Source organism: Salmo salar, chromosome ssa18, assembly GCF_905237065.1.
Source record: "Salmo salar chromosome ssa18, Ssal_v3.1, whole genome shotgun sequence".
Lineage (NCBI taxonomy): Eukaryota > Metazoa > Chordata > Actinopteri > Salmoniformes > Salmonidae > Salmo > Salmo salar.
In genome coordinates, this window is record NC_059459.1 from 15,952,053 (window position 1) to 15,964,232 (window position 12,180).

At 47.0% G+C, this 12,180-nt stretch overlaps 1 protein-coding gene across 5 annotated transcripts in view; it reads left to right on the top strand.

The window, feature by feature from the left end:
* LOC106576950 (latent-transforming growth factor beta-binding protein 1) overlaps window positions 1–12,180 on the top strand; it is a 133,842-nt gene that overhangs the window by 99,139 nt on the left and 22,523 nt on the right. For 4 of the 5 annotated variants that reach the window (XM_014154513.2, XM_014154516.2, XM_014154515.2 and 1 more), the window contains 6 exons: window positions 1,850–1,972; window positions 2,871–2,996; window positions 3,477–3,605; window positions 5,599–5,721; window positions 5,886–6,017; window positions 8,679–8,807. In XM_014154513.2, coding sequence (XP_014009988.2) covers window positions 1,850–1,972; window positions 2,871–2,996; window positions 3,477–3,605; window positions 5,599–5,721; window positions 5,886–6,017; window positions 8,679–8,807 — 762 coding nt within the window. The remainder of the gene's footprint in view (window positions 1–1,849; window positions 1,973–2,870; window positions 2,997–3,476; window positions 3,606–5,598; window positions 5,722–5,885; window positions 6,018–8,678; window positions 8,808–12,180) is intronic. The other variant, XM_014154517.2, reaches the window with a different exon arrangement.

Here is a 12,180-nt window from a genome sequence, read left to right on the forward strand (position 1 = left end):
GTAGAGTGGTCGGTGTGTGGGTTGAACTTGGTTCAACAGTAGGTGTCAAACAGTGGAGGCTGCTGAGGGGTGGATGGCTCATAATAATGACTGGAATGATATCAAACACATATATACCATTCCACTAATTCTGCTCCAGCCATTATCATGAGCCCGTCCTCCCCAATTAAGGTGCCATCAACCTCCTGTGGTGTCTCAAAAGTGCTTCACCTTAATCAAATATATGACAGGAGAGATTATTTCACAGAAAATAATAATGTTCCTTGAGATTTGCCGGAGTTTAGCGTGACGGAAAGTAGCGAACAGCCATGCTCTGTGCTCTCGTCGTGTCCCGTCATTGAGCAGAGCAGCCTAAGTGGAGCCGTTGCTATACTCACACACATGCAGAGCCAGCAGGAAGCGGGTGACACACAGAGAGGAGTAGCTAATTTACTAACGGAGGAAATGATTTATCATTTCTGGTTTCGGGCAGAAGCAATCTGGCCTGGGTAGTGTAGGGCCTGAACGTCGCGGGCATGGGTAGGGATCGGGCCGAGCTCTAGTAAACATTGGTCACTGAAGATAATTTGAATTACACGTCCACAGTCGGTTGAACACATATGAACAATGCGACAAGTGGATTCAGCTAGCAAGAGCTACTTTCTGTGAATCACTGGCATAGAAGAGCTGTTTTCTGTGAGTCACTGGCATAGAAGAGCTGTTTTCTGTGAGTCACTGGCATAGAAGAGCTGTTTTCTGTGAGTCACTGGCATAGAAGAGCTGTTTTCTGTGAGTCACTGGCATAGAAGAGCTGTTTTCTGTGAATCACTGGCATAGAAGAGCTGTTTTCTGTGAGTCACTGGCATAGAAGAGCTGTTTTCTGTGAATCCCTGGCATAGAAGAGCTGTTTTCTGTGAATCCCTGGCATAGAAGAGCTGTTTTCTGTGAATCCCTGGCATAGAAGAGCTGTTTTCTGTGAATCCCTGGCATAGAAGAGCTGTTTTCTGTGAATCCCTGGCATAGAAGAGCTGTTTTCTGTGAATCACTGGCATAGAAGAGCTGGGTGGTGCAAAGTCTCGCATGGTGAAGTACTTTGATTCGGCTATGCAACTTTTTCGATAGCTATGATGCAACTGTAGGCTAAATTATATTTCCAGACCGTATGTATGGTGGATTGACTAGAAATACACGTGAAAATATATTTTTGGTAAAATTCCCCTTTAAGATTGAGGCCTTGTGGTGCACGTTTATAAATCATTCAGGATTTGCCCGGCAGCTCCCAACTTTTTCAGCGGACCATAGTGCCCACAGTGAAGCTATTTGGTCCTGCTGAATAAATTATGGAATTTCAATAACCAACTTGGGCTGTTTGGGGCAATATATGTTTGGGGCAGTATATGAAACACTGAGTTTCCACTCAAGTTGCTACCACATATCAATGTCTCTTCATATTTCTCCCAATATGCCACATCAATGTCTCTCGCTGTTCACCCGGCCCAATTTGCCCTCTGGCACCTGAAATGATAAGAATTCTCTCTTTGCTACCTTGCTCAGGAAGTCTGTATCAAAATATGACTTATTCAACGGGCATTCGAGAGGTGGTATAAAGTCCTACAGCATTGACAATACTTTGAACCCACCTGGGCATTAAATTGACATTATTGAAAGTATTATTATTTCTTAATGTGCTAGACATGTTGTGCCTCTTCTTATGCATAATCTCATCCTCAAATAGGAATGGGCCATGTTGGATGTTATTGACTTTAGCGACACCGCTCAGAATTCTCAGTGCAGCACCCTGAGCCTTACTGCTATTGTGTGATGGTTTGTGTGATGGTTTTGCCTAACAGTGTTGTGTGTTGTGCCCCAGATGTGGATGAGTGCCAGGATGAGCAGGTGTGTACCAGGGGGCACTGCCAAAACACTGAGGGCTCTTTCCTCTGTAACTGTGGGCCCGGCTTCAGGGCTTCTGCGGCAGGGGACCAGTGTGACGGTAAGACTCTCATTATCCTCTGACTCTTGCCATTACACACTGACTTATACCGTTATACATTGACTCATACCATTGTACACGTGCGTGTACAATTACACCCTCACATATACAATTACACATTTTCTCATTCAGTACAATGTCTTACTGTGCAGTGGATATTTGGGACACATTGGAGTTAGCTGTGTTTAGATAGATCTGAAAAAAGTTCTTAAAACATACGCAGTGTACAAAACATTATGAACACCTGTTCTTTCCACTACAGACTGACCAGGTGAATCCAGGTGAAAGCTATGATCCTGTATTGATGTCACTTGTTAAATCCGCTTCAATCAGTGTAGATGAAGGGGAGGAGACAGGTTAAAGAAGGATTTTTAAGCCTTGGGACAATAGAGACATGGATTGTGTATGTGTGCCATTCAGAGGGTGAATGGGACAAGATAAAATATTTAAGTGCCTTTGAACAGGGTATGGTAGTAGGTACCAGGCGCATGGCGCAGGGAAGCATTGGAGTCAACATGGGCCAGCATCCCTGTGGAACGCTTTCGACACCTTATATAGTCTGACGAATTGATGATGTTCTGAGGCCAAATGGGTGGCGGCTAAATATTAGGAAGGTGTTCTGAATGGTTTGGACACTCAGCATATATTATAATCTGATAATGATTCAGAAGATTGGATTTCTGAACCGGTATCAACATTTTGTACATTGTTAATCTAATTGAATGTATTTTGAATCATGTAATGTACAAACACATGGTAGAAAATATCTCGCTACCCTAATTCAAATCCTGAAACACCAGTTGAGCATGTCCTCTATCTTGCCATAAAGCATAGTGTCTGTGTGCGTCCATGCTTGTGTGTGTGTTGCCTGCATTGAGAGCTGTCCCGTTGGTTGCAGATGTGGATGAGTGCCAGGAGCTGATAGTGCCCTGTGACAGGGTGGGCCAGTGTGTCAACAACATGGGCTCCTACCACTGCAGATGCCCCCAGGGCTACCAGCAGATCAACGGCACCAGCTGCCTAGGTATAGGCCACTCACTCCCTCCCTCACGTACTCAAAACATACATGCAAAGACACACACACACACACACACACACACTCACACTCACACACTGACATAGATGCAGACACAGACACCTTCACACTCTCTTTGATGCAATAATTTGATATGCCTATACACACATAAACACACACACACACACGTGCACCTGAACACACACTCTCACCAATACGTTAACTTATTCTGACATACGCACACCCACATCATGTGAGCGTGCCAGAGAAGCTGAGAGGCCAGGTGATTTTCACCTATCTCCCCTGCCTGTGGTCATGCTGATGTCATTCTTCATTATACGTGTGTACAGAGGAATCGGACACTGAGGCACCTGCAACAGTTAACAAGCCTCTGGCCCGTATCTCACTCCCTTCCTCCCTCCTTCTTTCCCTGGCGTGTCATGTTGAATGACCTCACACCTGCGCCTTGGTCTGGCTGTCCCCCGACAGATGTTGACGAGTGTCTGGACGACCCGGAGCTGTGCTCCCCACACGGGGAGTGTCTCAACGCTGAGGGCTCCTTCTACTGCGTCTGTGAGAGAGGCTTCGCTGCCAGCCAGAACAAACACACCTGTGAAGGTAGGCCACACAATAATATGCCACCTATTCCAGTGATCTGCAGTTGTTGTGGCGGTGTTTCTCTGGGCCAAGAGGCTTGGTGAAATGTGATATAAGCCGAGTGACTCATTTTCTTCACCCAGTCACTCATTCGTTCTCTCACTCTCTCGCGTCACTCTTTCTTGCATCCACGTGCAGCGGTGTAGTAGAGGGAAAATGCACGTGAGCACCTTTTTACCCTCCTATCGCAGAGAAGTGCATTGATAATAGAGGGGCTGTTACTCTGTTCGCTGCAAATCAGCGTTTACACACACACACACACACACACACACACACACACACACACACACACACACACACACACACACACACACACACACACACACACACACACACACACAATCTATCCACAACACCAGTTCTTTAGCGGTGGTTTGATTGATAGCAGTGCCATGTTTGGTTGTGGTTTTCCTCCGGTTCAACTGATGTGTATCTGACATTTATACGATGTTAGGTCGGATGCTTGTCTAACGCCTCCGTCTCATGCCGCATGTTCCCTCCGCTCTGCTGGCTCCGTCTCTCTCCCTGCCGATGCCTTGTTGCTCCTGGAAGAGAGTGGCTTTCATTTCTTTCACATATGGTTTCTGCTTTTTTTCCACCAAAGACCTTGATGCCAGGAGTCTTGCCCCGTGCCAGAGTTGTTTTAAATGCCCTTTCCTGCAGTAAAAAAAAGAGAAAAAACAGAGAAGGAAGCCTTTGAGCTCGCTGTCTAGACAAGGAGGAATATTTTCTGCTGTACTCTCTTACTCCTGATTTATGCAGGAGCTCAGGCTCAGTGAGTGAGGTCCTCCGTGTGTGTGTGTGTGTGTGTGTGTGTGTGTGTGTGTGTGTGTGCGTGTGCGTGTGCGTGTGCGCGTGTGCGTGTGTGCGTGTGTGTGTGTGCGTGTGCGTGTGCAGGTACATACGTATGGAGTTCTGGACATCAGAAGCAATTACCACTACAATAGTATTTTTGGTCGTAATCCAATTTTCACCTTTCATGTCGTTTCACTGATCCTTTCACTGAGGAAATGAATTAGGCGGATGCGCCATAGTACGTTAGCATCCTGCATGTTGCACAGGTCTGTAAAGCTGACAACAGGACATCCTTCAGCAGAGCTAACGGCCGATTACTTTTGCAGGTGCCATCACTGAGGCTGAGGGGTGGGATTCCAATTAGCTAAAGACAGACACATGATCCTCCCAAGACAAAAGGATCCAAGCAGAGGAAATAGCATTTACTGTTAGGGGAGTTCTCCTCTTCCCTCCTCCCTGTGGTAGAATTATGTTTTCAGCCTGAACATGGCTCCACGATAGGCCCCTGTGAGGTGGGGCCACGACCTTGTTTAATCCTGGGAACATGGGCCCAGTGAACCAGCAATAGGACATGGGCCATAAAACACCTCAGCGCCCCCCAGCTCAGTCCTCGCAGCTCAGCCCCCGCAGCTCAGCCCACCGCTTTCCCTGTTTATCTTGGACCAGCAGAACCACAGCTGAGGAGCAGACTGGGACTGAGGCCTGGACCACAATCAAAGCACAGGGGTCCCGGGCCACAGCTTTTCTACCCAGACCCCAGCTTGGCTTTAGTACAGTAATACCCCCAAGGGGCCACAGACTGTCCTCCCCTGTAACAGCCAAAGGATGGTCTGACCCAAGAAGAAGGATGTTTGGGCTCCAGGGAAGGCCTGTTTGACATCTAGATTGAATTGGGTCCAGCAGAGATCAAGAGGAAGATGAAACCTGCTGTGGCCTGTCACATCTGCTTCTGCGGTTGTCTCTCGCTCTGTATATTTCATCTCTGTCTCTGATGACGTGAAGCTTTTTCTATGAGTCTCGGTCACCAGACCTTCAGGGTATCCAAGGACATCCAAGTCTTCAACTGTTTGGTGTTTGTTTCAATCACCCCTTGAGAACGTTATTTTTTTGGGCATATAGGGCATACCGTTATGCTGAGTGTGTGTGTGTTTCTTTGCAGACGTGGATGAGTGCTCGGATGGCACCAGGTGTGTTGGCGGCTCCTGTGAGAACAGCCAGGGTTCCTACAGATGCCAGTGTGACAGTGGCTACCGCCTGCAGGCAGACACTGACACATGCCTGGGTTGGTAACACTCTGTCACACAACTACATATCCCATCATTCTCTATGCCGATCATGATTTCCTGAGGACTACAATTCAAGCATTGCTACTGTGTTCAGTTCAGTGGGGTGTAGAAGTGTTTAGCTGGGTTTTGACTGGGGTGCTGTGGTTCTGTGCTCTCCCAGATATCGACGAGTGTTCAGAGTTGGGGCGGAGCATCTGTGGGGCGTGGCAGTGTGAGAACACGGAGGGCTCCTATAGGTGTGTGGTGGACTGCCCCCCTGGACACAGCCATGGCCCAGAGGGCATCTGTATGGGTGAGTCGGCATCATCAGGGCAGCCGTAGCCCTGCAAACTTTCAGCCGTCGCCCCATCCAATCCTTTGCTTTAAAATACCCATGCGCTCCTATTCCACAGATGTATCTCATCTTACCCTCCATCCATCCATCCATCCATCAAAACTCACCTTACCCCCTCACCCATCAACACACCTTTCCATACCATTCCCCATCCATCTACATGCATTTTTGTTCTGGCTTATCAACTGCGTTTTGGTGGACAGTGAGCAGGCACCTTGGCTTGACTCCTGTACATGTACACTATATAAACAAAAGTATGTGGAAATATCTTTACATTTGTGGATTCGGCTATTTCAGCCACACCCGTTGCTGGCAGGTGTATAAAATTGAGCACACAGCCATGCACTCTTCATAGACAAACATTGGCAGTAGAATGGTCTTACTGAAGAGCTCAGTGACTTTCAACGTGGCACTGTCATAGGATGCCACCTTTCTAACAAGTCAGTTCATCACATTTCTGCCCTGCTAGAGCTGCCCCGGTCAACTGTAAGTGCTGTTATTGTGAAGGGGAAATGTTTAGGAGCATCAACGGCTCAGCCACAAAGTGGTAGGCCTCACAAGCTCACATAACGGGACCGCCGAGTGCTGAAGCGCGTAGCACATAAAAATTGTCTGTCCTCGCTACCGAGTTCCAAACTGCCTCTGGAAGCAACTTCAGCACAAGAAGTGTTCGTCGGGAGCTTCATGAAATGGGTTTCCATGGCCGAGAAGCAGCACACAAGCCTAAGATCACCATGATCAATGCCAAGCGTCGGCTGGAGTGGTGTAATGCTCGCCGCCATTGGACTCTAGAGCAGTGGAAACGCTCCAATGCATAGTGCCAACTGTAAAGTTTTGTGGAGGAGGAATAATTGTCTGGGGCTGTTTTTCATGGTTCGGGCTAGGCCCCTTAATTGCAGTAAAGGGAAATGTTTTATTATAATTATATATATATTTTTGTACCTTTACCCCTTTTTCTCGACAATTTCGTGATATCCAATTGGTAGTTACAGTCTTGTCCCATCGCTGCAACTCCCAAACGGACTCGGGAGAGGCAAAGGTCGAGAGCCGTGCGTCCTCCGAAACACGACCCTGCCAAGCTGCTCTGCTTCTTGACACAATGCCCGCTTAACCCGGAAGCCGGCCGCACCAATGTGTCGGAGGAAATACTGTCCAGTTGGCGACCGAAGTCAGCTTGCAGGCGCCCGGCCCGCCACAAGGAGGCGCTAGAGCGCGATGGGACAAGGAAACTCAGACGACGCTGGGCCAATTGTGCGCCACCTCATGGGTGTTACGGCCGGCTGTGACACAGCCCGGGATCGAACCCGGGTCTGTTGTGACGCCTCAAGCACTGCGATGTGGTGCCTTAGTCCGCTGTGCCACTCGGGAGGCCCCTAAAGGGAAATCTTAATGCTACAGCATACAATGACATTCTAGACGATTCTGTGCTTCCAACTTTGTGGCAATAGTTTGGGGAAGGCCCTTTCCAGTTTCAGCATGACAATGCCCCCGTGCACAAAGCGAGGTCCATACAGATATAGTTTGTCGAGATCGGTGTGGAAGAACTTGACTGGCCCGCACAGACACCTTTTGGATCAATTGGAACGCCGACTGCGAGCCAGGCCTAAATGCCCAACATCAGTGTCCGACCTCGCTAATGCAATGTTCCAACATCTAGTGGAAAGCCTTCCCAGATGAGTGGAGGCTCTGTTATAGCAGGAAAGGGGGGACCAACTCCATATTAATGCCCATGATTTTGGAATGAGATGTTTGATGAGCAGGTGTCCACATACTTTTGGTCATGTAGTGTATGTTTCTTGTATGTTTTGGGGGTAGGGGGGTGTTTCAGTAGACTTTGCACCATCTTGTTGGTCCAGCAAAATCAAGCCTGTTCTCTACTAATTATCTCCACAGAACAGATTCCTCAGTGACCATAGTAACTCACTATGAGCGTCTGTCGTGAGGCAGCAACATTACGTCTGTTGCGTGTGCTTGTTTGGGGTTCAAGCGGTTGTTTAAACTGTTTGGGTTACACAGTGTTCCAGTTTAGAATGCTCTGTTTGTCCAGCTCAGCCAAGACAAGAGGACTGTTATGTGAGACATGTTTTGTCTACAGCTCTCCATGATTTTCCTAGTGTTCTTTTGTGCTAATATTTGAGCATATTTATTACAGTCTTCGCAGGGTGTGGAGTCTAATGTAACACACACACACACACACACACACACACACACACACACACACACACACACACACACACACACACACACACACACACACACACACACACACACACTGTACATGTGCATGCAAACATACACACAGACTTTTTTCAGTGTGGATCTGCCTTTCATTTATTTTGGCCATGCCTCTGTATGCTTCGTGGTACACTGTACTTTTCTGCTTTGCCTCTGGACCGAGCAAATATTTTCAGCTTGAACTGTCTGGATGCTCATACTCAAACAATGGCACCAATGAGAGATTTGCTTCAAACCTGAGACTAGTTCCACTGCAGCTCAGTGGGTGTAGGCTTCTGCTGTTCTGTAGGTCAACTGGTCCTAATTGGGGAACCACCTCTACCACTGAGACTGTATAGAACAACAGATAACTCAACTTTGACCCTTCTCCTCCTCGTTCTGCAGACATTGATGAGTGCAGCGCCAACGCCACGGCGTGTGGCACCCGCGGCTTCTGTGAGAACACGGTCGGATCCTTCCGCTGCCTGTGTGACCGGGGCTACCAGGAGTCCCAGGAGGGCCTCGGTTGTGTGGGTGAGTAGGAGTGGGGTGTGTCAGTGTGTGTGTGGGTGAGTTTTGGGAGACAAAATCTCATTGATTGATTATCAGACAAGTCGCAGGCTTTTGGTTGGGACTCAGGCTACTACGCCAGTGAAGCTCATACTGCTAAGCTACGTAACATGCTACAGTAGCAAAAATGTTCTGATCACATGAGCAAACGTGAATAAAGATGATCATGAGCACTCACTCACCTCAACTCAGCTAACAGTTTCCCAGCCTAATTTTTACCAAATATTAAAACCGGGATTTAGTGTGAACCAAAATCTGACATTGATTGATTTATCAAGACAAGTCCCCCATGCTTGTCTCAAAGCAGCACGATGGCGCTGTCCCAATCGAAACAGTGCTGAAATGATCATCTTGGTGGCAATACACGATTATTGCTTTACATTAGTATAACGGTTGGATATTACTTTGGGAGTTTCAGTAGGCCTATAAGCAAGAATGTGATACATGCCTTCAATTGCATTAACCTACTTTGTTAGAATATTTAACCATTCCTAACTGAGGTGACTTTTCCTCTCTCTGTGCTTTTTCTAGACCCAGTGGCTGCATTCTTCTTAACACCACTTTAACTCTATATGCTGTTTTCTATATATCAGGCTTTTTTGGTGTTTGGGCTAAATTCATTTCTGTGATGTCAGACCAGGCCTGGGCTTGGGTTTCAGCTCATCGGGCTTGGGTCGGACCGGGCTCAAATTTTCAGGCCCGATGAGAACTCTAATATCATGCTGTGGGCCAGAAACTCCATCCCACCCAAACAGGCTACAATTCCAGGTGTTTATTTTGTAGCTCTTACACTAAAAGGGCATTATCATTTTCACAATTTCAGAGTGTAATTTCGACCTCATAGTGTGGAAATATATATATATTTTTTTTTTTACTGAAAATAACATTTTTGACTGCACTGCCCCTTTAACACTGGCCAATTTGCTGTGTGCTATGAAATGGTGTCCATACATTTCAAGAACCTTTTAGAATTCTGAAGAACCGTAGATGCCACGTCGAGAATCCCCCACTTAACTCAAAGGTTCTTTATCGGGCAAAAGTTCAAACCATTTAAGAACCTTCATTTTTTTTTCAGTGTAAGTGTCCTGCTGAAAGCATTGGAACACTCTTAAAACCAAACTGCTAGCGTTGATGGCTAAAACTTCTGCTCCCTTCTTGAGACAACTCCAGCAGAGTTGTCATGACGACTGAATGACAGCTCACTCCTATTATGTATATGCTGGGTAGTCTGCCATGGCTATATCTGTCAACCTAGAAAACCAAGAGTAACCTTTTCAATCTTAAAATGAGATTTATTCCCTCATTCAATGGCAACTACTGTAGCCTTTAGCCAATTATAAACATGAGTTCATCCATGCAAAGCAATAGGAAGTATGATTGAGTGTATTTCCCTGACAGCTATTTTCCTCTGAAGTTAATTGGCAGTGCTAGAAATGTATGCTTCATGCTACTCTAACAGATAGTGTAAGCATTGTAGATATGAAATCTTGTCATCAAAGACTTGCATGTGATGATATGGTGTGGGCCATTTTGATGCAGGGCCATTTTGGGACAGTAGTTTCCACTCTTTGCATGAAAAAAAGATGGCAGATGTGTCGCCGGACATTTGATTGATGTGACCATTTATTTTCATTCAATTTGAAGGTGTAGCTCCCGCTGTTATGTTTTAAACATCTCCCGCTGTGTCTGCAGTGCTCCTCAGACCCTAGGATTGGAAAATGCACTGGAGCTTAGACTCTGCTGTCTCACAGGCACACACACGCACACAAACACACACACACATACCGTTGCAGTGGAAGTAATGGAGAGTTGTAAAGCTGTATCTGCTGTCTGTCAGTGTGAGTCCAGCGCTCTAGTTCCTGTCTGCCTATCTCCACTGAAGAGAAAGATTGACTATAAGGCAGAGATTTTGATGACATTTTTTGCCTTTTGATTTGACTTGTTTTAATACTGGAGTTGCCTGAATCAGATGTGTAGGTTACACAAAATGTTCTTTCTGGATGTAATGTACTGTATGTGTGGTCGACCAGGTTATTTCTCAGTCAATAGCCTTTTCTGGTCAGGGCTGGGCTGTGGTGGTTCGCTATCAGTGATGCATGGCTTTCATTTCAGCCCCGGGCTGCAGTGGATTCAAAGGTGAGTGTGTTCTGTCCGAAAATCCATCCCTGATACCAAATCAAACCCCAGACAACCCCATCACCTTGGACTGATGTCTTCCTCAGGCAAGCCAGGGGGTATCAGGGGCATTCTTCCACAGACCCACAGAAAACCAGTGCTCACACTGCAGCCCTGCAGCCCAGAGCTCAGAATGCTGTTTTTTTTTTTTTTTACTCTCAATTTCATTCTCTCAGTTTGAGGGGGTTTGAGGGAGTGGGGAATCATCATCAGATAGAGAGCCAGTGAGTTCATGTTTTTGGACAAGCTGAAGAATTGGAGCTCGTTTGTCTTGGTGGTTTCTTTAACTGGGCCCATGCAGTTCCCATCTATTCCAATTTCCTCCTGCAGAAAGGCCTGTCAGAGCCCTGAAAGTGGGTCGCAGGCACTCCCATATTGAAGCTGATAAAATACTTCCTTCAGCCAGACCTCTCTGACCTGCGCGCGCACACACACACACACACACACACACACACACACACACACACACACACACACACACTTGCGCACGTACATACATTTACACAAACACTTTTACACACACATGCACTCCCTGCAACATACGCACATACACTAACCTGACACACACCGATACACACGCACATACGCACACGCACACAGTCACGTCCACTTACGCCTACGGTCTCTCTTGCTTTCTTTCTCTCACACACACACTTTCCATCTGTACCTTGGCAAGTGTTGGTGGGTCCCACCTCAGCCCTGTACAGCCAGCTGCCTCTGTTCTTCTGCCAGCCCATCACTCTGGTGTGGCTCGCACAGATGGTCTCGCCCCCCAAACTACCGGAAGTGGTCAACCGCCAACCGCTCCTCTCCCCCAATCCTCTCCCCATCTCTGGTTACACCCAGACAGACGCACCCCTGAGCCTCTCGGATTGTTTTCTGCTTCCCAGATAAAGAAGCCATTTTGGGTCGTATTAACCTGTTTGTTACAAACTGGGATTCAATCAACGTAGCCTATCTGTCTGTGTCCTTTCTTTTCACAGTTCATGTCATTGAACGGAACACTGTCTGACTGTCAAGTGATTTAAGTGACACGTTTCATTGTTGCTACTCTCTCTCCCTCTAGTCCAGCTAGCTACAACTTTAAACCAGATGAAAAAGCCAACAGCTGTGCTTTTTCGGACTCTGCTGGACTGAGGCTGGGGTAGCGGTTGTGGCTGAA